Source organism: Indicator indicator, chromosome 36, assembly GCF_027791375.1.
Source record: "Indicator indicator isolate 239-I01 chromosome 36, UM_Iind_1.1, whole genome shotgun sequence".
NCBI classification, from domain to species: domain Eukaryota; kingdom Metazoa; phylum Chordata; class Aves; order Piciformes; family Indicatoridae; genus Indicator; species Indicator indicator.
This window is the reverse complement of record NC_072045.1, coordinates 825,368-850,950: the sequence shown is the minus strand read 5'-3', so window position 1 is coordinate 850,950 and position 25,583 is coordinate 825,368. Positions and strand designations below refer to the sequence as shown.

At 52.3% G+C, this 25,583-nt stretch overlaps 1 protein-coding gene across 1 annotated transcript in view; it reads left to right on the top strand.

Moving 5' to 3' along the window:
- Positions 1-25,583, top strand: part of LMNB2 (lamin B2) — a 45,159-nt gene that overhangs the window by 18,386 nt on the left and 1,190 nt on the right. The window contains exons 3-11 of the mRNA XM_054396017.1: positions 632-788; positions 1,402-1,527; positions 5,230-5,400; positions 16,176-16,301; positions 16,454-16,674; positions 17,900-18,182; positions 19,079-19,186; positions 20,251-20,370; positions 24,058-24,159. Of these exons, the coding sequence (XP_054251992.1) occupies positions 632-788; positions 1,402-1,527; positions 5,230-5,400; positions 16,176-16,301; positions 16,454-16,674; positions 17,900-18,182; positions 19,079-19,186; positions 20,251-20,370; positions 24,058-24,159 (1,414 nt within the window). The remainder of the gene's footprint in view (positions 1-631; positions 789-1,401; positions 1,528-5,229; positions 5,401-16,175; positions 16,302-16,453; positions 16,675-17,899; positions 18,183-19,078; positions 19,187-20,250; positions 20,371-24,057; positions 24,160-25,583) is intronic.

The following is a 25,583-nucleotide window of genomic DNA, read 5'->3' as shown; positions in this document are numbered from 1 at the left end:
GTGAGTTCTGGAAGAGTCACAGATTGCAAAGGGTGGGCAGGGACCCTCAAAGGGCATCTTGTCCAACCCTCCTGCAGGGGGCAGGGACAGCTCCAACTAGAGCAGGCTGCCCAGGGACACATCAAGTCTGACCTTGAATATCTCCAGGGACAGGGCCTCAACCACCTCCCTGGGCAACCTATCCCAGTGTCTCCCCACCCTCACTGTGCAGAACTTGCTCCTGATGTCCAACCTAAATCTGCCCTGCTCCAGCTTCAAACTCTTGTCCCTCGTCCTGTCCCCGCAGCCCTTCTGAACAGTCCCTCCCCAGCCTGCCTGGAGGTCTCTTGCAGACATTGAAATGCAGCTCTGAGGTTTCCCTGGACCCTTCTGTGGTCCGGGCTGAACAGCCCCAACACTCCCAGCCTGTCCCAACAGGGGAGGCTCTGCAGCCCTCTGGTCGTCTCGGTGGCCTCCTCCGGCCCTGCTGTGCTGGGGTCCCGGAGTTGCTTTTCTCGCTGCACTTGCAGGGTACCGCAGGAGCCCCCTAGCGGTGCAGCGATCCTGCTAGCGCTGTGATAGCAGCAACTGGAGGGGCTGTGCTAGGGGCATGTGTGCAGCCACCTCCAAACGTGGTTCCTTCTGCTTTCAGCTATAAGAAGAAAGATGCAGACCTGTCGGTGGCTCAGGGCCGCATCAAGGACCTGGAGGTGCTGTTCCACCGCAGCGAGGCTGAGCTCAACACCGTCCTGAATGAGAAGCGCAGCCTGGAAGCGGAGGTGGCCGATCTGCGCGCCCAGCTCGCCAAGGTAGGGCAGGGGCTGTGTCCTTGCTTCAGCACAGGCAGGCTGTGCTGGCTGACTTGCTTTGCTTTGCACTCGGTGTACAGTCTGAAACATCACTGATCCCCCTGGCTTGTGGCTAAGCCTTTGCCTGCCCTCCTGCATGTGAGGCTTAATGGTGAGCGCTGCTTGGAAAGCCAGCAGAGCAGCAGGGGGGTTGATAAGCTTTGTGCCCAGCAGCCTTTCTGTTTAATGTTTCTGTTAAGTGTTTCTGTACTCAGGAGATAGCAGGTTGCTAAATGTTGTCTTTTGTGAAGTCCTGCATCATTTTCAGCTTGTGTTGGAGTTCCCAAGGGGACTGTGCTAGCAAGGGAAAGAACATGCAGCACTGTGCTTGACCAGTTACCAATCCTCAGCTCCACTGTTGAAGGAATCCTGCATTTTACACACTAGCTCCACAGACAGGAGAGCTTGTTTGCCATGGCCATAAACACACTCCTGTTGGCTTCTTTGAACATTAGTGGCTTGACATTAGATTTGTTTTGTAATTGGTCCTAAGATGTCCACTGAAGACCATCAAGGGATCATGGATGGAAAATAATGATCTAGCCAAAATGAAATCTTTCTAATTCTCTCCTAGGCTGAAGATGGTCATGCTGTGGCTAAGAAGCAGCTGGAGAAGGAGACACTCATGCGTGTGGACCTGGAGAACCGGTGCCAGAGCTTGCAAGAGGATCTGGATTTCAGGAAGAATGTCTTTGAGGAGGTATTATCTACCCAGCAGCCTTAGCATAGCCTGGAGTCTATGGAGGTTTTATTCACCCTGACTATTAACTAGTCCAGGCAGGGGAGATCAGTGTTAGCCTTGCTAGGAGTGGACTGAAAAATAAAATAGGGCAAGGTTGTGCAAGAGGTGAGGCAGTGGTGGAGCTGGCAGGAGAGCTAAGGGCATTGGTCCATGGGCTTCATGTAGCAGCTGGCTGCTGGGGGAAAGGGAAAGTGTTGTTCCCTTTCTGGGATCCTGCTCCTTGCTCACACCAGCTCTGGTGGTTGTGGGCTGCACTCTAACCTGTTCCCATGGACAGGATGCAACTACCCTGCTTTTTGCAGGTGAGAAGTGAGTTGTCTGAGTGGCTCTAGTGAGGACCAGAATTCCTGTGCAGTCAGTAGTGGGAATGCAGAGGTGGGGAAGGGGAAGCATCAGCTTGTGAGCACCAGCTCTGACCCTGGCAGTGAGGCAGTGCCTGTGAGCAGTTCCCATGTGCTGGCGCCCTTTGTCCCACCTGTGCTGGCTGTGTCTGTGGCTCACCATGCACCAAACCCTCTCAGCCCCATGAACTGGCTGAGTTGAATTGTTACCAGCTTAGTGGCTAAGTTAGGAGTGCCTGGGCTGGATTTTGGGGCAGGGCTGTGTGGGTAAGAACAGGGGCTGGAGCACAGCAGGGAAGCCAAGCACAGCAGTCACCCTGGGTTGTGCTGACTGCTGGCTCACTCCCATGCCCTGCAGTAGTTGAACTGCTGCACACAACTACAGTGACAGACCCATGGGTTGGGCCAGAACTTTAGAAGAACTCTGCTTCCTGAGGAGAATTGTGCTGCTGCTGGTTGAAGATGAAGCTAAATGAGACAGCAGAAGCTAATTTCAAAGCTTGCTGTGCTGAAGTGAGTGTTCCCTTGGCCACCCCTAAAGCTCTTTGAACATTTTGAGATAAAAGGGAATTGGCTTCCTTTGGGTTTGTGAATTCAGTGATTCATTGAAGGTCTAGATTTAGAACATCAAGACTGGAAGTGTGGTAAGTGAAACCTGCTTGTTGAGCTGCTCATCTCATCTCAGCTCTTCACCTGATGCATTGTAGTCCCCCCCTGAAGTTTTCATGCTCTCTGAGGGTTCATTGCCTACAGTTACTGAGAGGCTGCTGCTTGTTGTATTTCTTGCTGTAAAAATTGACCACAGAAGGGAAAGCTTCTTCCAGAAGACATCAGGACATGTTGCTGTGAGCAGAGGCCATGTGTCTGAGAATGTTTTTAGATGTAGAGGATTTCTGCAGTCACTTATAAAGCTGCTGTGGCTTTGTGTCAGCCTGCTGTAATTAGTGGAGTCCCCCAGGGAGCAGTGCTGGGTCCAGTGCTGTTCAACATCTTCATCAATGACATTGATGAGGGGACAGACAGACAGACAGACAGAGTCTGCTCGGCACATTTGCTGATGATACCAAACTGGGAGGCTTGGCTGAGACACCTGAAGGCTGTGAGGCCATTCAGAGGCTTGGACAGACTGAGAGCTGGGCACAGAGGAACCAACTGAGGCTCAACAAGGACAAGGGCAGAGTCCTGCAGCTGGGCAGGAAGAATAAACTGCAGCAGGACAGGTTGGGAGGGGATCTGCTGGAGAGCAGCCCCAAGGAGAGGGACCTGGGAGTGCTGGTGGACAAGAAGTTCTGCATGGGACAGCAATGTGCCCTGGTGGCCAAGAGGCCAATGGGATCCTGGGGTGCATTCAGAGTGTGGCCAGCAGATCCAGGGAGGTTCTCCTCCCCCTCTGCTCTGCCCTGCTGAGACCTCACCTGGAATATTGCCTCCAGTTCAGGGCTCCCCACTTCAAGAGGGACAGGGATCTTCTAGAGAAAGTTCAAGGGAGGGCTGCAAGGATGCTGAAGGGACTGGAGCACTGCCTGGTGAGGAGAGGCTGAGAGCCCTGGGGCTGCTTAGTCTGGAGAGGAGAAGGCTGAAAGGGCATTTAATAAATGTTTATAAATATCTGAGGGCTGGGGCTCAAGAAGGAGGGGACAGGGGCAGGCTCTGCTCACTTGCACCCTGGGATGGGACAAGGGGCAATGGATGGAAACTACAGCACAGGAGGTTCCACCTCAACATGAGGAAGAACAACTTTTCTATGAGAGTCACAGAGCACTGGAACAACCTTCCCAGAGAGGCTGTGGACTCTCCTTCTCTGCACACTTTCAAGACCCATCTGGATGTGACCTGCACTGGATTAACTATGGTCCTGCTCTGGCAGGGGGTTGGACTGGAAGATCTCCAGAGGTCCCTTCCAACTCCTAACATCTGTGATCCTGTGCTGGGACACCAGGCATGCAAAGTCAGCTTTGCTTCACTTTCCTGCTCTTCCTCCGCAGGGTCCTGCTGCTACCAATAGGGCTCCTCCCAGTAACCAGAACCACTCCCTTCTAGTTTGCCCAGCTCTGAAGGGAGAAATTGTGTCTTTCTCACAGTCTGCATTCAGACCTGGCCAGGCCTCTGCAGGGCTCAGCTTGGTGAAGGACATGAGTAAGGCTTGCCTCACTAATTGGGCCCAAGAGAACTAGTACAGAGGAGTTGTACTTCTCCACCAGTGACAATTTCTTAGAACAAACTCAGCCCAGAAATAAACATTTGTGTCTTCAGGATTGCTTGGGTTGCTGCTTTATTCTTAACATAATCAAAATGTAATGAGTGGACCTCAACCTTTCTTCTGCCAAAGAGGAGATCTGCATGTGATTAGGATGGCAATGTGAAGGTGCAGCTTCTCTCTCTAATTACTGTTTTTCATAACAAGTGAGTCACAAAAGGGCTTTATTTTCTCTTGACTCCTTGCAGACTGTTCCTGTAGGGATGTGGATTGAGAAGAAAGAGTTTGTGGTGCAGCACATGGAGTCTCTTTGCTGGGCAAGAATTAATGTCCTCTTCTGCACTCTCCCCTTGCCCCACATTCTGACTTTGTGGCATAAAGCAGCTCCTTACTTCGGCTGTACAGGGATGGGTTTGAACCTGCTTTTGAGTTGGGGCACTCCAGAATTAGATCTGCCAAATGAGTAAATGGTTTAGTGGCCATGGTGGTGTTAGGTCTATGGCTGGACTTGGTCTTAGAGAGCTTTTCCAACCCAAACACCTCTGTGAGAATGGCCACCTGCAGCTGTTAGTGCTTGCAGCAGATCTTAGAATCACAGAATGGTTTGGGTTAGAAGGGACCTCCAGAGGTCATCCAGTCCAACCCCCTGCAGGCAGCAGGGACATCCTCCACTAGAGCAGGTGGCCCAGAGCCCTTTCCAGCCTTGCCTTGAGGATCTCCAGGGATGGAGCCTCAGACACCTCCCTGGGCAACCTGTTGCAGTGTTCCAGCAGCCTTGTTCCTCGTGTCCAGTCTCAATCTGCTCTGCTCTCATTTCAAACCATTTTCCCTCATCCTGTCCCTGTAGCTGCTTCAGGTACTGGAAGGTTGCTCTGAGGTCTCCCTGGAGTCTTCTCCATGCTGAACACCCCCAGCTCCCTCAGCCTGTCCTCATAGCAGAGCTGCTCCAACCCCCTGAGCATTTTTGTGGTGCTCCTCTGAACCGGCTCCATCTTAGGCTTAAATGCTTTTAGCTCCTGTTTGCTAAATAATTAGTAGTGCAATAGTTACTTGTCTGTTAACTGTTGTCTGTCCTGTTTGCCCTAATGTGGGACTCTGTTCCCCCCTTTGTTGTGTGTGCAGGAGATCAGGGAGACCAGGAAGCGCCACGAGCACCGTTTGATTGAGGTGGACACCAGCCGCCAGCAGGAGTATGAGTCCAAGATGACCCAGGCCCTGGAGGACCTGAGGAACCAACATGATGAGCAAGTCAAGCTCTACAAAATGGAGCTGGAGCAGACCTACCAGGCTAAGGTAACCACTGCTGACCACAGCACTGGCTGACAGGAGGTGCAGCTGGTGAGATGGAAGCTTCCATCAGCCCTGCTGTCTGTCTTTGAGGAGACAATGGGAGGAAGCTTTGTCCCAGTGTTCAGAAGCCTCCTCTGGTGGTGGTGCACAGCTGCCCTTCCAGGGAGGTTGCAGCCAGAGCTGGGAGTAGCTTTAGCTTTTTAGGCTTTTTATCTTTTAAAAAGCCTGAAAAGCAAATAAATAAACTCCCACCAAGCCAACACCTTCCCAGTCATCAAACAAGCTTTTTTTCCTTCCTGTTAGTACAGCAGATGTGAGAACCAGTGATTACTTATCAAAAGAACAAATTAATTTGCTCAGGACTCTAAAGAAAATCATTGGAGGGTTGGAAGCAGTGGGAGAGTCCCCTTGAAAAGTATCATTTAAAAAAGGGGGGAAGGCTAATTGGTGAGGAAAGGCTTGGAGCTGTTGGTCAGTGCAGAGGACACCATGGGAACAGTGGATGGCAAGCAACAGACAATGCCTTCTGCTGTAGGGGTTTTCTTTCTTCATGCCACAGATCCATTTCTTCTTCCAGAATGGAGAAGGTGTAGGGGACTTGGACATAGGCTGTGAGAAGCTGGAGAGAAGGGTTGGTTTGCTTGGGCAAGGGCTGCACTTCAGCTTGTGCCTGAATGCAGTGAACTTGCAAATGAATGCAGACAGTGACAGAGCCTCCACTGCCCTCTGCATTGTCACTTCTCTCCTACTGTGGCCTTCACAAAGCTCTTCCTAGCCCCAGGACTCCTCTCAGTGTCTGTAAACCTTCTCACATTTCAGTGGTACCAGTTAGTTCTGCATGGGAAAATTACTGGATGTAGTTTCATTGTTGGTGGGGAAACTTCAGGCAAGGTACTGGGACTTTATTGAGCAGCTTTGGTGATGGAAACCATGGTGTGTAAACTGGAAATCATGGAATGCTTTGGGTGGGAAGAGACGTTTAAAGCTCATACAGTCCAGCCCCCTGCAGCCAGCAGGGACATCCCTAACCAGAGCAGGTTGCTTACATCCCCAGACAGCCTGACCTGCAATGGTGCCAGGCATGAGGCAGCTCCCACCTCTCTGGGCAGCCTGGGACAGGCTCTCAGCACCCTCAGGGTCAAACATTTCTTCCATCTCTCCACTCTCAATCTCCCTCTTGCAGTTCCAAACCATCCTCCCTCGTCCTGTCCCAACAGGTCCTGCTCCAAAGTCTGTCCCCAGCTTTCTGCTCAGCCCTTGAAGCACTGCAAGGCCACCAGAAGGTCTCCCTGGAGCCTTCTCCTCTGCAGGCTGCCCAAGCCCAACTCTCTCAGCCTGGCTCCCAGCAGAGGGCTTCCAGCCCTGCCAGCATTGCTGTGGCCTCCTCTGGCCCTGCTCCACCAGGTCCCTGTCTGTGCTGTGCTGAGGGCTCCAGAGCTGCCCCAGCACTGCAGGGGGGGTCTCAGCAGAGCAGAGGGTGGGTGTGGACACAGGAGTGATTCTTCTGAAGTATGCTTCTGAAACTTCTGTATTTGCACTCCTGGTTTTTCTGCCAGTTGGTGCAGGTGAGTGGAATGCAGCTCACTCAGAGGGAAGCAGCAGTAGAGGTTTTTTTTTGAGGTAAAAGAATGATTTCCCAGGGCTGAATGGAACTGAGCAAAGATTTAACAGTGGTTTGCCAAGATTCAATGAGTTTGGCAAGGTTCACCTTGAGAATGTCTGCATGCAAGGAACACAAAGGAAAAGTGAGTTAAAATGATTCACAGAGAGCCTGGGGACACAAAGAGGGAGAACTCTCCCACTGAGTCATGAGGTTCAGGCTGGACTCACCTGCTTCCTAAACTCCTTTTGGAGCCTAGGCATGGGTGGGTCCAATTCTGGTCTTGACTTGGTCAAGGGTTTATGTCTAATGGAAGTATCCATACAATGTTCACAATAATACTGAGTAGCTACATGAATTGGTGATGCTTCCTGCTATTAATTCTGGTTGGCAGCAGCTGAAGATGAGCCAGGGGTGTGCTCAGGGGGGCGTGAAAGCCACCAGCATCCTGGTCTGGATCAGGAATGGTGTGGCCAGCAGGAGCAAGGCAGTGATCTTACTCCTGTGATGAGCACTGCTGAGGCTGCATCTTGAGTAGTGTGTCCAGTTTTGGGTCCCTCACTCCCAGAAGGACATTGTGAGGCTGGAGCAGGACAGAGAAGGGCAACAAAGCTGGGGAAGGGTCTGGAGAAGAGGGCTGGGGAGGAGCAGCTGAGGGAGCTGGGGGGGTTTAATGTGGAGAAGAGGAGACTGAGGGAGACCTCATTGCTCTCTGCAGCTCCCTGAGAGGAGGCTGCATTGAGGTGGGGGTTGGGCTCTGCTCCCTAGGATCAGGTGATAGAAAGAGAGGAACTGGCCTGAAATTGTGCCAGGGGAGGATTAGGTTGGAGAGGAAATAAAATTCCTTTGCTGCCAGAGTGGTCAGGGCTTGGCACAGGCTGCCCAGGGAGGTGTGGAGTGCCCATCCCTGGGTGAGGTGCTCAGGGCTGTGGTCAAACAGCTGTGTGCAGGGAGATGTTGGGTTCTGGTTGGTCTCAGTGGTCCTAAAGGGCCTTTCCAAAGGGGAGATGTTGTGGCTCCATGAATTCAGCTGCTGCCAGTTGCTTCCTGAGGGTCTCTCAGGTAAGGGATCTCTGCCTTGGTTAAGGAGGGATCTGCTAGTCACAGGTGAGGAATCTCTCATCTTAGAGGCATCCCTGCTGAAGGGCAGGGTCACCTGGCAAGCAGTCCAGCCACCAGTCAGGGAGAGCTCAAACTGGGCCCATGCTGGTGGAATATTTAAAGGGTGGAGTAGTTGGCAGCTAGTGAGCAGCAGAGTCAAGGCAGATGTTTTCATTTTAGCTCTGCTATCTTGTCCTCTGCTGTATCTTGTACTTTTTGGTTTTTGAAGCCATCTGTCAAAATATTTTCTCTGACACCTTCACTCCCTTGTAGGTGAGCCAGGGCCTTTCCACTTCACCCCCAGGCTGTGAGACCTGTGAGACCAGCCTGAGCCAAAGCTTGGTGAGGAGTCAGGATATCCATCACTGCTCTCCACATCCTGAGTTAGCAAATCCCTGTTCACCCAGCACTGGGCACATGGGAGAGCAGCAGCTTTGCTCTTGGTACAATTGCTGGTCACAGGTTTGTTGTGGGGTTGAGTTTTTGTGTTTCCTGCCCTGCCTGAAGGAATTGGGCAGCTGACAGTTTCCTTGTGGTTATTGAAAGTGCTTGCCAATGATTCCAGCCACTTTGACTCTCTTGTGGTGGAGAAATTATGGTGCTGCTGCCATTGCTCAGCCCCACCCTTCACTGAGACTCCCTCTGAATCCTTTGATGTTTTACACTTTGGGAAACATTGGCTCTCCAAATTCATGGATTCATGAAATGGTTTGGGTTGGAAGACACCTTAAAGACCAACCCAGTTCCAACCAGGGACACCTCCCACCAGCCCAGCTTGTTCAAGGCCTCATCCAACCTGGCCTTGAACACTTCCAGGGAGGAGGCAGCCACAACCTCCCTGGGCAACCTGTGCCAGGCTCTCCCCACCCTCACTCTCAACAATTTCTTCCTCATCTCCACTCTCAGTCTCCCCTCTCCCAGCTCCAAGCCATTGTCCCTTCATCCTGGCACTCCCAGCCCTTGTCCAAAGTCTGTCTCCAGCTCTCCTGGAGCCCCATAGCAGAGCTTCTCCAGCCCTCTGCTCATCTCTGTGACCTCCTCTGGACCCTCTCCAGCAGCTCCAGGTCCTTCTTGTGCTATGGGACCCAGAGCTGGAGGCAGTGCTGCAGGTGGGGTCTGAGCAGAGCAGAATCCCCTCCCTGTGCTGCTGCTCTCCCTGCTCTGGATGCAGCTCAGCACTCAGCTGCCTGCTGGGCTGCCAGGGACCATTGCTGGCTCCTGGGGAGTTTGTCCCCAACTGACACCCCCAAGGCCTTCTCCTCACTGAGTCACAGAAACATTCAGGTTGGAGAAGACCCTCAGGATCACCAAGTCCAACCACTGACCTTACTCCACAAGGGTCACCCCTAAACCATCACCCCAGGCACCACATCCAAACCACTCCCTGGGCAGCACATTCCAGTCCCTGAGCACTCTTGCTGGGAAAAAATTGTTCCTACTGTCCAGTCTAAACCTACTCAGTCGTTGCTTGATGCCATTCCCTCCTGTTCTATCAGTAATTACCTGTGAGAAGAGACCAGCACCAACCTCTCTACAGCCTCCTTTCAGGTAGCTGCAGACAGCCATGAGGTCTGCCCTCAGCCTCTTCTTCTCCAAACTAAACAGCCCCAGCTCCCTCAGGAAGCCTCCCTCAGGAGCCTCCTCAAGGTTCCTCTTGAGTCACTGCTCACCCAGCCTGGATTTGTGCTTGGGATTGTCCTGACCCAGGTGTAGAACTGGCACTTGGCCTTGCTGAACTCCATGAGGTTGGCAGCAGCTATGCAGGTAATAGATGCTTAGTACAGCAAGCAGCCTTGGCATCAGTCACAGGAGTCAGGGACACAGAGAATTTTTATACAAGATGTTTGCTTTGTCTTGGCACAGTCTGAAGAAAAGCTCCTGGCTAGAGGATCCTCTGTAGAAACAAAGTCTGCAAAATACAGGCTTGGAAAATGAAAAAGGGACAAGATTTGAACAGGACTGTGCAAACGAAGCTGCTTTAGTCCCGTATCAAAGAATGGAGGTTGCTATGGATGAGGTTGGAATGCAAAGGGAAAAGCAGGCTTAGCTGTGGGCTTCCTTCTGTGGATCTCTGGATGAAGATCTGTTCAGAGAGCCTGAGCTGCCAGGGAGTAGGGAGTCCAAGCAGATTGTTATATGTGGCTGGTGAGAAGGTCTTCAGCAGAAGCTCACTTCTGGCTGTGGCCACAATCTTTGACAAGGAAGGTCCTGGCTGAGGATGTGGCATGGTGCCAGCACAGCTGAAGTGAATTGCTGGCAGCATTCACAAAACTTCTCATTTTGAGCTCAACAAGAAGTATTGGACTGTGGAACTGACTTAAAGCTCCTGCAAAGCCCTCAGCCTAAAGAGGGCTCTGGTGAGTTTCCTTTCCCACCCAGAGCCTGGGGAGCAGCAGAACTCATAATAAAGGTTGTTGTGCTGTGCCCAAAGAACTGCTCTGCCTGTAACAGTTCTTGGGACAGGGACAGCTCAGTTGCTGGTTGGGTTCTGTGGTGTGTAGCACAGGTGTTGAACTCAGCTGCAAGGACAAATTCTCCAGGTAGCTACTTTGAAACTTAACATGTAACAGCTTTGAGCTGTCAGATTTATTTCAGGTTAGCCACTGAAAAGGAAAATTGTTGGCTTGGTGAGATGGGCAGAAACTGAAACCAAAGTGAATGGTGGCAGCTGTTGGGGAAAGAATGCAGCCCAAAGGTCAGGCTGTCAGCTGGAGTGCTGGGAGTAGCTTTAGTCCTTCTTGGAAGGGATACAGAGAACAGCAAGAAAGGCAGTCAAGAGTATGAGCTAGGTCCTGCATGAGGAAAGCCTAAAATAAAACTCCTTGGGAGAGGTTGGGAAAAGGGGAAGGTACAGCAGGTGCCTGTGAGTGGATCAATAGCATGAGGAAGGGGAATGAGGACTGATTGTGCTTAATGTCTCAGTAGCAGCAGGGGCAGGGAATGTCCAGCTGCAGACTCAGAAGGAACAAAAGAAGGTTGTTCTTTATGGAGCTAAACTCTTTGCCCCAGAAATTCCAAAAGCAGAGGCAAATTCCTGCCTGAAGAATCCCCTGAGATACAGCAGGCATCAAAACGCTGCCTCTGGCTTAGCAAGACCCTGAGCTGCAGGCAGCTGAGACAGAATCCCTGTGGGATGTTGCATTGAGCTTAGTCCCTGGGTGTCAGGGAGCTGTCAGACCAGGAGGTGACTTAGGCAGCGTCTGCCCTGCCCTGCTGTAGTGTTCTTACAGCCAGGCAGAGAGAGGGGTCACAGGAACCTGGGCTCTGGGAAACCCCAAGGCTGTTTGTGTAATGGAAGGGCTGGGAGACTGTGGCTTCAATAGCAAAAGGAAATCCTATGAGAATGGGATTGAATTTTGGGGCCTGGATAAGGGACATCACAAGGAGACTCCCAAAGCTAATCCAGCCCATGGACTATTACCCATTGCTGGTAATCCAGGCTGGAAGTGACGAGATTGATAAGAAGGAACTACCTGAAGGGAGGTTGTAGCCAGGAGGGGGTTGGGCTCTTCTTCCAGGCAACCAGCACCAGAACAAGAGGACACAGTCTCAAGCTGCGCCAGGGGAGGTTTAGGCTGGAGGTGAGGAGAAAGTTCTTCACAGAGAGAGTGGTTGCCCATTGGAATGTGCTGCCCAGGGAGGTGGTGGAGTCACCATCCCTGGAGGTGTTCAAGGGTGGATTGGATGTGGCACTTGGTGCCGTGGTTTAGATAGTCATGAGGTTTAGGGTGACAGGTTGGACTCGATGATCTTTGAGGTCTCTTCCAGCCTTCTTGATTCTATGATTCTAAGGGCACCAGGACAATTAAAAAGGAATTCAAGGCCCTCGGACAATTGACTGAAGGGGCAGGAGCTCAAGTGGTGTTCTGCTCAGTTCCCTCAGTGGCAGGGGTGTACACTGAGAGGAACAGGAGAACCCACACCATCAACCATTGGCTCAAGGGATGGTGCCAGCAACAGAATTTTGGGTTGTTTGATCAAGGGGCAACTTTTCCTGCACCTGACCTGTTGGACCTTGACGGGGTGAATTTATCCAGAAAGGGCAAGAGGGTACTAGTGCTGGAGTTGGCAGGGCTCATTGGGAGGGCTTTAAACTAGGTCTGAAGGGGGTGGGTGAGGAAATCAGTCTTCCTGGAGAGGAGAGAGTGGGACAGAAATTAGGGTTAATTGAGAAATCAACAGCCCAGCTGAAGTGCAGGCACACCAATGCACGCAGTATGGGTAACAAGCAAGAGGAACTGGAAGTCTGGGTCCACCAGGAAGACTATGATATAATTGCCATCACAGAAACATGGTGGGACAAGACACATAACTGGAGTACTGCACTGGGGGGTTACAAGCTCTTTAGGAGAGACAGGTGAGGGAGAAGAGGAGGAGGGGTGGCCCTGTCCATTAGGGAATCTCTTGATGCCTCAGAACTTGAGGTTGTGGATGAAAGGATTGAGTGCCTGTGGGTTAAAATCAGAGGGAGGCCTAGCAAAACTGACATCATGATTGGAGTCTGTTATAGACCACCCAACCAGGATGAGGAGGCAGATGAAATATTTTATAAGCAACTGGAAGCTGTCTCAAGATCATCAGATCTTGTCCTTGTGGGTGACTTTAACCTGCCCAACATCTGCTGGGAACTTAATTCAGCAGAGAGGAGGCAGTCCAGATGGTTCCTAGAGTGTATGGAGGGCAGCTTCCTGATGCAGCTGTGTGATGGTTTGAAACTGTCTTTTTAATTTTTTTCCTTGCAAAGTTCAGAACAGAGAAAGTGAAAGAATGTAAATAAGTCACTATTGGGTGTAAGAAAGCAAAATAACGATTGTTCTAAACACTTCCATTGGATAGATAGAAATGTTTAAGAACTATTACCCAAAACAAAGTAGGCACTCTGCACATTCTGCGTTCGGCAGTGGGGGCAGTGGCTGGGCTGTCTGGCTGCTGTTTCTTCTTCTCTTCTGGCTGAAGATAACACACTGACCTTGGCAGCTAAGTTAACAACTTTCTGCTTAACTAACTCTGCTTCTCTGTCCAGGGGGTCTGGGGGGAAGCTCCTGGGAGAGGGAGGCCCCCTTTGGGAGGGTCCCCTTGGGGGGAAGCAAAGGGAGATCGGTTGTGCTTTTCTGTTGATTGTATATATTTGTGAATGTTGTGAATTTTGTATATTTGTACATATTCATTGCATTTCATCGTAGATTTTAGACTCTGCTTGTAAATACAGCCTTCATTTGCTTCCAGACTGGGCTAGCCTGGTTACTTGGTGGGGGGGGGGGATTTTCAGCTCACACCTACACAAGCTGCTAAGTGAGTCTCCCAGGGGTAAGGCTCTGCTTGATCTGCTGTTCTGAAATAGAGAAGGGCTGGTGGGAGATGTGATGGTAGGAGGCTGTCTAGGGTTCAGCATCACAAGACAGTGGAGTTTTCAATGTGCAGGGAAATAGGGAGGAGCAGTAACCCTCACCTTGGACATCCAGAGGGCAAACTTCAGCTTGTTTAAGCAACTTATTAGGAAAGTTCCCTGGGTAGCAGCCCTTAAGAACAAAGAGGTCCAGGATGGTTGGACCTACTTCAAACAGGAGCTCTTGAAGGCACAGGAACTGGCAGCTCCCACATGCGAAAAGATGAGCTGGCAAGGAAAGTGACCAGCCTGGATGGGCAAACAGCTCCTGAAGGAATTAAGGGAGAAAAAGAGGGGAAATCACCTTTGGAAAAGGGGGAGGCAACTCAAGATACATTTAACGATGTTGTTAGAACATGTTGGAGAAAAATCAGAGAGGCAAAAGCCCAGCTAGAACTTAAACTGGCCACTGCTGTGAAAGATAATAAAAAGCATTTTTGTAAGTATTTTAGTGCTAAAAAGAGGGGCAAGAAGAACCTCCACTCTTGAATGGACCTGGAGGGAAACATTGTAACTAAAGATGAAAAGGCTGAGGTTCTAAATACCTTATTTGCCTCAATTTTCAACAGCAAGGCAGGAGGACATCAGGATAGCTGGCCTCCTGAATTGGTAGGTGGGCTCAGGGAGCAGTGTAGTACCCCTGACTTCCATGAGGAATTAGTTCGGGACTTGCTGAGCCACTTGGATCCTCACAAGTCCATGGGACTGAATGGGATCCATCCTAGGGTGCTGAGAGAGCTGGCAGATGAGCTGGCCAAGCCTCTCTCCATCATTTTCCACCGGTCCTGGCTTACTGGAGAGGTCCCAGGTGACTGGAAGCTGGCCAATGTGACACCCATCCACAAGAAGGGCTGGATGGATGAACCTGGAAACTCCAGGCCTGTCAGCCTGACCTCAGTGCCAGGCAAGGTTATGGAGCAGATCATCTTGGGGGCAATCACTGCACACCTGCAGGACAGACAATGGATCAGGTCCAGCCAACATGGGTTTAGGAAGGGCAGGTCCTGCCTCACCAACCTGATCTCCTTCTATGCTCAGGTGACAGCCTGGTGGATGTGGGAAAGGCAGCTGATGTAGTCTGCCTGGACTTCAGCAAGGCCTTTGACACTGTCCCCCACAGCAAACTCCTGGCCAAGCTGTCAGCCTGTGGCTTGGACAGCAGCACTCTGTGCTGGGTTAGGAACTGGCTGGAGGGCCGAGCCCAGAGAGTGGTAGTGAATGGTGCCACATCCAGCTGGCAGCCTGTCACTAGTGGTGTCCCCCAGGGATCAGTGCTGGGCCCCACCCTGTTCAATATCTTTATTGATGATCTGGATGAGGGGATTGAGTCCATCATCAGTAAATTTGCAGATGACACCAAGCTGGGAGCAGGTGTTGATCTGTTAGAGGGTAGAAAGGATCTACAGAGGGACCTGGACCGGCTGGACAGATGGGCAGAGTCCAACAGGATGGCATTCAACAAATCCAAGTGCCAGGTGCTGCACTTTGGCCACAACAACCCCATGCAGAGCTACAGGCTGGGGACAGAGTGGCTGGAGAGCAGCCAGGCAGAGACGGAGCTGGGGGTACTGGTTACCAGCAGCTGGACAGGAGCCAGCAGTGTGCCCAGGTGGCCAAGAAGACAATGGCATCCTGGCCTGCATCAAGAGTAGTGTGACCAGCAGGAACAGGGAAGTCATCGTGCCCTGTGCTCAGCACTGGTTAGGCCACACCTTGAGTACTGTGTCCAGTTCTGGGCCCCTCAATTTAAGAAGGACATTGAGATACTTCAACGTGTCCAGAGAAGGGCAACGAGGCTGGGGAGAGGCCTGGAGCACAGCCCTGTGAGGAGAGGCTAAAGGAGCTGGGATTGTTTAGCCTGCAGAAGAGGAGGCTCAGGGGTGACCTCATTGTTGTCTACAACTCCCTGAGGGGAGGTTGTAGCCAGGAGGGGGTTGGTCTCTTCTCCCAGGCAAGCAGCAGCAGAACAAGAGGACACAGCCTCAAGCTGTGCAGGGGAGGTTTAGGCTGAAGGTGAGAGAAAGTTCTTCACAGAGAGAGTTGTTAAATGTTGGAATGTGCTGCCCAGGGAGGTGGTGGAGTCACCATCCCTGGAGATGGTCAAGAGGGGATTGGACGTGGCACTTGGTGACATGGTTTAGTGGTCATGAGGTCGTGGGTGACAGGTTGGACTTTGATGATCCCTTGAGGTCTCTTCCAACCTTACTGATTCTGTGATTCTGTAACTTTGAGCTTTGATAGCTGAGGAGGGACTTGTTACAAAGACATGGAGTGACAGGGGGGTGACGGCTTCAGGCTGGAAGGGTCTGGAAGGAGATGGATTGAGATGAGACATTACAAAGAGATTCTTCCCCATGAGGGTGGTGAGCAGGGTGCCCAGAGAGGCTGTGATGGTTCCAAGCCTGGCAGTGTTCAAGGCCAGGCTGGATGAGGCCTTGAGCAACCTGGGAACTGGATGATCTGTAAGGTCACTTCCAACCCAACCCATTCCATGACAGAGGTTTTCCTGGTCCTTAGGGCACTTGCTTAGCTTTATGTGGTTCTCGCCATAAACTTAGCAGATTTCCAGTTAAATTACTTCAGGTTAAGTAGTCTCTGCTGTTTTTTTTTTATATACCAGAAGGATGTTTGCAGGACACTTATCTGTAAGTAAATAACAAGTAAGTAACTTGTTCAAAACTTGCCTTGCAGCTGGAGAATGCCAAACTGTCCTCTGACCAGAATGACAAAGCTGCCGGCGCAGCTCGCGAGGAGCTGAAGGAGGCTCGCATGAGGATAGAGACCCTGACCTACCAGCTCTCCAGCCTGCAGAAACAGGTAAAGGCACTGCCCCTGGGGGCTGCCTGTGACATCTCTGCCCCTTGATCTGCTTCGTTACCTTCATGTGGGAGAAAAGTGAAGCAGTACCCCTTGTGCTGTACCCAGTGGATGCCTACTGGGTGCCCACTGACTGTCTCCCATCTCCCCAGGCCAGTGCAGCAGAAGATCGCATCCGGGAGCTGGAGGAGATGATGGCTGGGGAGAGGGAGAAGTTCAGGAAGATGCTAGATGCAAAGGAGAGGGAGATGACAGACATGAGGGACCAGATGCAACTGCAGCTTACAGAGTACCAGGAGCTGCTGGATGTCAAGCTGGCACTGGACATGGAGATCAGTGCTTACAGGAAACTCCTGGAAGGGGAAGAGGAAAGGTAGGTGCAGACTCCACCTTCTTCCCTGAACATCAGGCACTGGGGTTTTCATTCCTTACACTGCTTTTTGTAGCATCTGAGCAGGAAAGCTTCAGTACCTGAAGGGGCTGCAGGAGAGCTGGGCAGGGACTTTTTACAGGGGCTTGTAGTGACAGGAGGAGGGACAATGGCTTTGAGCTGGAAGAGGGAACATTGAGACTGGAGATGAGGAAGAAATTCTTGAGAGTGAGGGTGGGGAGAGACTGGCACAGGTTGCCCAGGGAGGCTGTGACTGCCTCCTGCCTGGAGATGTTCAAGGCCAGGTTGGATGAGGCCTTGAGCTACCTGGACTGGTGGGAGGTGTCCCTGCCCATGGCAGGGGGTTGGAACTGGATGAGCTTTGAGGTCTCTCCCAGCCCAAGTGATTCCATGATTGTTTCACTGCTGTCATACCTGGCTTCACACTGCATGGTGCATGGAACACCTGCATGCACACTTGCACTTGTTCTCATCTGAACACAATTTTTTTTTCTCATGGGCTTGGGGCACAGTGAAATGCACCATTCTGTGCTTGACATTCATCTCCTCTATTTAAATACTTAGAATTCTGTGTTTTCCTGTTTTCACATGACCTGGTCCAAAGACAGTGTGTTTTAGCAGTGGTTATACTGGAGGGGAAGGTCAAGTGACCTCACGGCTGCATTTCAGTATCTGCAGGGGACCTACAGGAAGGCTGGGGAGGGACTGTTCAGAAGGGGCTGTGGGGATAGGCCAAGAGGCAATGGTTTGAAACTGGAGCAGGGCAGAGTTAGGTTGGACATCAGGAGGAAGTTCTGCACAGTGAGGCTGTGAGACACTGGAACAGGTTGCCCAGGGAGGTTGAATCCCCATCCCTGCAGACATTCAAGATCAGACTTGCTGTGTCCCTGTGCAGCCTGCTCTAATTGGAGGCGTCCCTGCTCCTTGCAGGCTGGTTGGACAAGTTGCCCTTTGACCCTTTGAGGGTCCCTTCCCACCCAGTGCAGTCTGTGAAGCTGTGCAGACCTCACTGGCAGTGCTTTCCATGGCACATAACTGTGCTACCAGGACACCTCCACCCTTCTCCTGCCTGCAGTCCTGAAGAGCTCTGCCAGGCTGCTCTCTCCGCGGGGCACCCCCCAGGCTGGTTGCTGTGAGTGCTGCAGCTGCTGGCTTTGTGGGGGACTGCCTGGAGCAGTTACTGTAAGGCTGGCTTCCTTGTGCCCAGGTTGAAGCTGTCTCCAAGCCCCTCCTCTCGTGTCACCGTGTCCCGGGCTACCTCCAGCAGCAGCAGCAGCAGCACCTCCCTCATCCGCTCCTCCCGCGGCAAGCGGAAACGCCTGGAGGCGGAGGAGCTGTCGGGCACCAGCGGCATCGGCACCGGCAGCATCAGTGGCAGCAGCAGCAGCAGCTTCCAGATGTCCCAGCAAGCTTCAGCTACAGGAAGTATCAGCATAGAGGAGATAGACCTGGAGGGCAAATATGTTCAGCTGAAGAACAACTCTGAGAAGGTGAGCGTCAGCACAGCTCCTGCAGAGCCCCCAGGAGCAGCTCTGCTGAGCTCTTGCACACAGCGTGTGGCAGCACAGGGAGGCTTGGAGAGCAGGAGCTGTGCCACAAGGTGCAGCATCCTGCCCTGATTCACAGGGACACTTGGAAGCTGAAGGTTACAGCGTGCTGGCATGAGAGGGGAACATCTCTGGAGGAAGGGCTGAGAGGCCTGGGGCTGGTTAGTGTGGAGAGAAGGCTGAGAGGGGATCTCATTAATGTCTGTAAATATCTGCAGGGTAGGTGTCAAGAAGAAGGGACCAGGCTGGGCCAGGCTCTTTTCGGTGGTGTGCTGTGACACACTAGGTGCGGTGGACACAACCTGGAACCCAGGAGGTTCTACCTCAACATAAGGAGGAAGTTGTTTGGTGTGAGGGTGCTGGAGGCCTGGAGCAGGCTGCCCAGAGAGGTTGTGGAGTTTCCTTCTCTGGAGACTTTCAAGACCCATCTGTGTTCCTGTGTGACCTGCTCAGGGTGATCCTGCTCTGGCAGGGAGGGTTGAGCCTCCAGAGGTCCCTTCCAACCACCACCATTCTATGACTCTCTGATGTTTGCTGCTGGAAGAGAGAAGAGTTTGTGTCCCAGATACCTAAACACATTCATGCACAGAGCCCTGCTGGCCCCAGGCAGAACCTTTTTTGTGTGCACTGTGGGTCTTGCTGAATGCCCTCATGGCAGTTACACTTCAGACTGGGAGTGGGTACAGAAAAATACTTTCAAGTTGGAGTGCAGTGTCTAACAAGCATGTAAATAGATTTCTATTTACATTATTTTAGTAACAAAGAGACTTAGAGAAAGCTCTGGGACCTGCTTGCTCTGTTTTGCTCACCCTGAGTAACCTTTTGACTTTCTCCATTAGGATCAGTCTTTGGGTAACTGGAGACTGAAAAGACAAATTGGAGATGGAGAAGAAATTGCTTACAAATTTACTCCCAAGTATGTCCTCAGAGCTGGGCAGACTGTAACAGTAAGTGGAACTTGCAGCATATCAACCCCACCTTCTGCTGTTGATACTGTGGCCATTGTGAAGCTGACATTTGCTGGGTAACCTCTGCTTTCATGAAGCTCACTTCAGAGGAGCAGGATTTCAGTTAGAAAAACGTAGAAGAGAAATGTGGAAGGGCTTGTAGTGATAGGATGAGAGGGAATGGCTTGAAGCTTGAGGAGGGCAGATTGAGACTGCAGATGAGGAAGAAATTGTTGAGAGTGAGGGTGGGGAGAGACTGGCACAGGTTGCCCAGGGAGGCTGTGGCTGCTTCCTCTCTTGAGGTGTTGAAGGCCAGGCTGGATGAGGCCTTGAGCAAGCTGGGCTGGTGGGAGGTTTCCCTACCCATGGCAGAGGGTTGGAACTGATCTTTAAAGTCCCTTCCAACCCAAACCTATCTATGAAATTCAGTTTCTGCCTGTGCCTCAAATGGGCAAACACTGAGGTGCTCATAAAGCTGAAGAAGGTATCTGGGGGGTGGGTCAAGGCCTGTTTGCTTCCAGACACCTTTGCCTAGCTTTGGAACATGAATCCTGCTGAACATCATCCTGAAACAACATTGCAGAGCACCCATTCACTCTGGTAGACTGGAGTTACGTTCAGGACAAGACATTCTCAGCCTAGAAGAGTTGCTTTTCTGTATTTTGTATTTTATTCTCAGTCTGCACCAAATATTCTTTCAGAGGGGAAAAAATTGACTTTCTTGTAGTCAGCTTCAGGTACTTCTGCTTAAGCATCAACTGCTCTGATACAAAGGAAAGTTTAAATTGACAGACTTACCAAGCTGCCTTTATGCTTGGCCCCATAGAGTGCATTCCCTGAGGCAGTGCTAGGGGAAATGTTTTCATTCAGCAAAGCAGTGGTGACTGAAGTCAGTGGGATAATTGGTTTGTTTGATTTAGTTTTTGGTGGTAAAAGCAGAGGGAGGCTGCCAGGGGAGTTCAGGGCCAGAAGTGGGATGTGGAGAGAACATTAGAATGGAGGCATTCTGTGTATTTGAATGGAGAGTGCATGAAGAGCTCATGCCAGGATATCTTTCTCTCCAGATCTGGGGTGCAGATGCAGGAGTATCTCACAGCCCCCCTTCTGTGCTGGTGTGGAAGAACCAAGGCAGCTGGGGCACTGGAGGCAACATCCGCACATACCTCGTGAACTCGGAGGGAGAGGTGGGTTGGGGCTGCAGGAGGGAGAGGAGGGTTAGGGCTGCAGGGGGGAGCCTGGGCTGGGCCTGCAGGGGGGAGCCTGGGTTGGGGCTGCAGGGGGAAGCCTGGGTTGGGGCTGCAGGAGGGAGAGGAGGGTTAGGGCTGCAGGGGGGAGCCTGGGCTGGGCCTGCAGGGGGGAGCCTGGGTTGGGGCTGCAGGAGGGAGCCTGGGCTGGGGCTGCAGGGGGAAGCCTGGGTTGGGGCTGCAGGAGGGAGCCTGGGTTGGGGCTGCAGGGGGGAGCCTGGGTTGGGGCTGCAGGAGGGAGCCTGGGTTGGGCCTGCAGGGGGGAGCCTGGGTTGGGGCTGCAGGGGGGAGCCTGGGCTGGGGCTACAGGAGGGAGCCTGGGTTGGGGCTACAGGAGGGAGCCTGGGTTGGGCCTGCAGGGGGGAGCCTGGGCTGTGGCTGCGGCTGCAGGAGGGAGCCTGGGTTGGGGCTGCAGCGGGGAGCCTGAGCTGGGGCTGCAGGAGGGAGCCTGGGTTGGGGCTGCAGCGGGGAGCCTGAGCTGGGGCTGCAGGGGGGAGCCTGGGTTGGGCCTGCAGGGGGGAGCCTGGGCTGGGGCTGCAGGGGGGAGCCTGGGCTGGGGCTGCAGGAGGGAGCCTGGGCTGGGGCTGCAGGAGGGAGCCTGGGTTGGGGCTGCAGCGGGGAGCCTGAGCTGGGGCTGCAGGGGGGAGCCTGGGCTGGGGCTGCAGGGGGGAACCTGTGCTGGGGCTACAGGAGGGAGCCTGGGTTGGGCCTGCAGGGGGGAGCCTCGGTTGGGCCTGCAGGGGGGAGCCTGGGTTGGGCCTGCAGGAGGGAGCCTGGGCTGGGGCTGCAGGAGGGAGCCTGGGCTGGGGCTGCAGGAGGGAGCCTGGGTTGGGGCTGCAGGAGGGAGCCTGGGCTGGGGCTGCAGGAGGGAGCCTGGGCTGGGGCTGCAGTGGGGAGCCTGGGCTGGGGCTGCAGGAGGGAGCCTGGGCTGGGGCTGCAGGAGGGAGCCTGGGCTGGGCCTGCAGTAGGAAGCTATGGGCTGGGCTATGTCCTAGGCTGGCTGCAGGGGCAGAGGACCCAAAGTAAGCTGGATTCTAAGATCTTACTGTCTCCTAAACCACCCAGGGAGGTGCTGGAGTCCCCATCCCTGGAGGTGTTCACAAAATGTCTGCATGTGGCCCTTGGGCCAAGGTTTAGTGGCCACAGTGGTGTTAGGTGGATGGTTGGACTCTTAGAGGCCTTTTCCAATCCAAACTATTCTATGAAACTAAGAGAGCTTCCAACAGTGAAATCCTGAACCCCCTGCACATAGCACTGGGGGTCTGGGGAAACGCTGGGAAGCTGCTCACCATCCTGATTACATCACAGACTCTTTTCCTGCAGTAGACCACCACCCTGCAGCAGGTGGTTGGCTTGGAGTTTGTGTATTTTTAGAGCAGACCAAATCAGTATTGCTGGCAATTCAGAGTCCCACTTTGTGGTAACCACAGTGCTCTGGGGTGCAGTGTCAATAGTAACCTTGGAAGACAACTGTCCTTGCACTGCTGGAGGGCTGCCAGAAGCTCCTCTGCATTCTGCACTGTCCTGCATCTGCCCACAACGAAAAAACCACAACCCTCCTTCCAGGAGACTCCTGCAAGGGAGCTTTGTGCTTTGCCTGGTGTCCCTAAGAGTGCCGTTATCCCAGGGATCTGATGGAAGCAGGAGAGGGAAGCAGACACAGTTGTGTAAGTTGTCCTGCTGCTGGCACTGCTGTGAAACACTGCAGGGACAGCAGCACAGGACAAGGCAGGAGGTCATTGTACAAAGAGGGGACACAGCTGAGGATGGACATGGGAGTGCTGCTGCTGAAAACACTGCAGTCCATATCCCTGCACTGTGGCTGCTTCACTATCCCTGCTCAGAGCTGTCTGTTGAGGGCAACTTCTTCCACAAGCAGAAATTTTCAGCTATGACATCAGTGGTACAGAAGAATTTTTTACTGCTAAGAAGTGTTTAAAAAGAATTTAGTAGTAAAGAAAGCTTCCTGGGGTTTTGGAACTGGTTTTAGGGCCTAGTTTGAAGACTGTCCTGGTAATTGATGTGGAATATTTAGGAAAATATTGATGTGGAATATTTAGGGGGTGTTCTTAGTGCTGTGTAAGCATCCTGAGGAACTTGCCCACACTGCAGTGTGTGTCTCAGCTGGCTCTGCTCTGAGCTTGTGTAAAATTAACTGATGAACACTTGACACACAGCTGCTTCCTCTCCAGTCCCTGGGTGATGACAGAGAATTCCTGAAGCTAAATTGCATTATCATGCCTTCAGTGGCTGCAAAGAGGAATGTTGTTGTGGCTTGCAGGGGATTACCAGAGGCTGCTTGCAGAGCAAACATTGAATCCAGGGCAGGTGGTTTTGAACCTTCCAGGATTTAACAAGGGAATGATATTGGTGGTACAGCAAAAACTTAGAGCTGGACATAGGCTGCTGGCAGCTCTTTAGCCTTGTCATGTTAGGAAGAAATTCTTGAAAGTGAGGGTGGGGAGAGACGGGCACAGGTTGCCCAGGGAGGCTGTGGCTGCCTCCTCCTGGAGGTGTTCAAGGCCAGGATGAGGCCTTGAGCAACCTGGGCTGGTGGGAGGTGTCCCTGCCCATGGCAGGGGGGTGGAACTGGATGATATTTAAGGTCCCTTCCATCCCAAACCTTTCTGGGAATCTGTGAATCTCTGATTGATGCTCTGACTGGTTCCCTGGTTGCTTCCCTGGTTGATTCCCTGGTTGCTTCCCTGGTTGATTCTCTGGTTGCTTCCCTGGTTGATTCTCTGGTTGCTTCCCTGGTTGATTCTCTGGTTGCTTCCCTGGTTGATTCTCTGGTTGATTCCCTGGTTGCTTCCCTGGTTGATTCTCTGGTTGCTTCCCTGGTTGCTTCCCTGGTTGATTCTCTGGTTGCTTCCCTGGTTGCTTCCCTGGTTGATTCTCTGGTTGCTTCCCTGGTTGCTTCCCTGGTTGCTTCCCTGCTTGCTTCCCTGGTTGCTTCCCTGGTTGATTCTCTGGTTGCTTCCCTGGTTGCTTCCCTGGTTGCTTCCCTGGTTGCTTCCCTGGGTGATTCTCTGGGTGATTCTCTGGTTGCTTCCCTGGTTGCTTCCCTGGTTGATTCTCTGGTTGCTTCCCTTGTTGATTCTCTGGTTGATTCTCTGGTTGATTCTCTGGTTGATTCCCTGGTTGCTTCCCTGGTTGCTTCCCTGGTTGCTTCCCTGGTTGCTTCCCTGGTTGATTCTCTGGTTGCTTCCCTGGTTGCTTCCCTGGTTGCTTCCCTGGTTGATTCTCTGGTTGATTCTCTGGTAGATTCTCTGGTTGCTTCCCTGGTTGCTTCCCTGGTTGCTTCCCTGGTAGATTCTCTGGTTGCTTCCCTGGTAGATTCCCTGGTTGCTTCCCTGGTTGCTTCCCTGGTTGATTCTCTGGTTGCTTCCCTGGTTGCTTCCCTGGTTGCTTCCCTGGTTGATTCTCTGGTTGCTTCCCTGGTTGATTCTCTGGTTGCTTCCCTGGTAGATTCTCTGGTTGCTTCCCTGGTAGATTCTCTGGTTGCTTCCCTGGTAGATTCTCTGGTTGCTTCCCTGGTAGATTCTCTGGTTGCTTCCCTGGTTGATTCTCTGGTTGCTTCCCTGGTTGATTCTCTGGTTGCTTCCCTGGTGCTCTGCCCCTGTGCAGGAGGTCGCAGTGAGGAACGTTACCAAGTCAGTCGTCGTGCGAGAGAACGAAGAGGAAGAGGATGAGGCAGAGTTTGGAGAAGATGACCTTTTCAACCAACAGGTAATGAGATTCACACCAGGTGTTTAACTTGTGCCTCCTTGGCTGCATTCATCAGCTACAAGATTTATAAGGGGTCCCTGCAGCTTTTAGTGGCCCTGAGGTCCCTGGTCCCCTGGCAGAGGGCTGAAACCTGCAGTGTGACCTCAGTGCAACCTGAGTGGTTCAACTGCTGCTTCAACAGTGTGCAGCTCAGATGCCACAGTGTCTGTAGGAGTACAGGAGAGGTTACAGATTAGAGCACTGCAGGGACAGAGGCTACTTTTAGGGCTATTAAGGTTGATTTTAGCAGTGTTCTCCCAGTCCAGTATTTGCCTCTCTGTGAAAGGGTCTGGGGAGTCCTTACTACACACAGGAAATAACCATTGGGAAATACAATCCCTGTTACAAAAAAGCAAAATTAGTCTAATATACTAGAAATTAATTACTCTGCTAGAAATTAATGACTCCATATTGCTATAAATTAATGGCTGTGCTGCCATCCAAGGAGAGCTGGGCAAAGGGGAACCTCATGAAGTTCAGTATGGACAAGCGTAGAGTCCTGCACCTGGGGAGAAACAACAGCAGGCACTAGCACAGGCTAGGAGTGGTACTGCTGGAAGGCAGCTCCATGGAGAAGCATCTGGGAGTCCTGGTGGGGAGGAAGTTCTCCATGGGGCAGCAATGTGCCTTGTGGCCATGAAGGCCAATGGGCTTCTGGGGTGCATCAAGAAAAGTGTGGCCAGCAGCTCTAGGCAGGTTCTCCTCCAACTCTACTCTGCCCTGGTGAGACCAAACCTGTGTCCAGTTCCAGGCTCCCCAGTTCAAGAGAGACAGAGGCCTGTTGGAGAGAGTCCAACAGAGAGCTATGAGGATGCTGAAGGGACTGCAACATCTGGGTGATGAGGAAAGGCTGAGAGGCCTGGGGCTGGTTAGTCTGGAGAGGAGAAGGCTGAGAGGGATCTGCTCAATGACTGTAAATATCTGAGGGGTGAATGCCAAGATGAAGGTTCCAGGCTCTTTGTGGTGGTGCCCAGTGACAGGACAAGGAGTAACTGGGTACAAAACTGGAACCCAGGAGGTTCCACCTCAACATGAGGAGAAACTTCTTTGGTGTGAGAGTGCTAAAGGCCTGGAGCAGGCTGCCCAGAGAGGTTGTGGAGTCTCCTTCTCTGGAGACTTTCCAAAGCCACCTGGATGTGTTCCTGCCACCCTTCCAACCTCTGCCATTCTGTGGTCATATCTCTTACACCAGCTGTATGTTTTCATGACCTCTGTCACATACTCTCTAGTGGTCATGGAGGTGTTGGGTGGGAGGTTGGACTTGATGATCTTAGAAGTTTTTTCCAACCTTAATGATTCTGTGATTCTCTAACTGGCCAGCAGCTGGCAGAGTGAAAAGGAGAAAGCTCCTTCACCCAGGTGGTGTCAGAAGATAGCCTCCATGT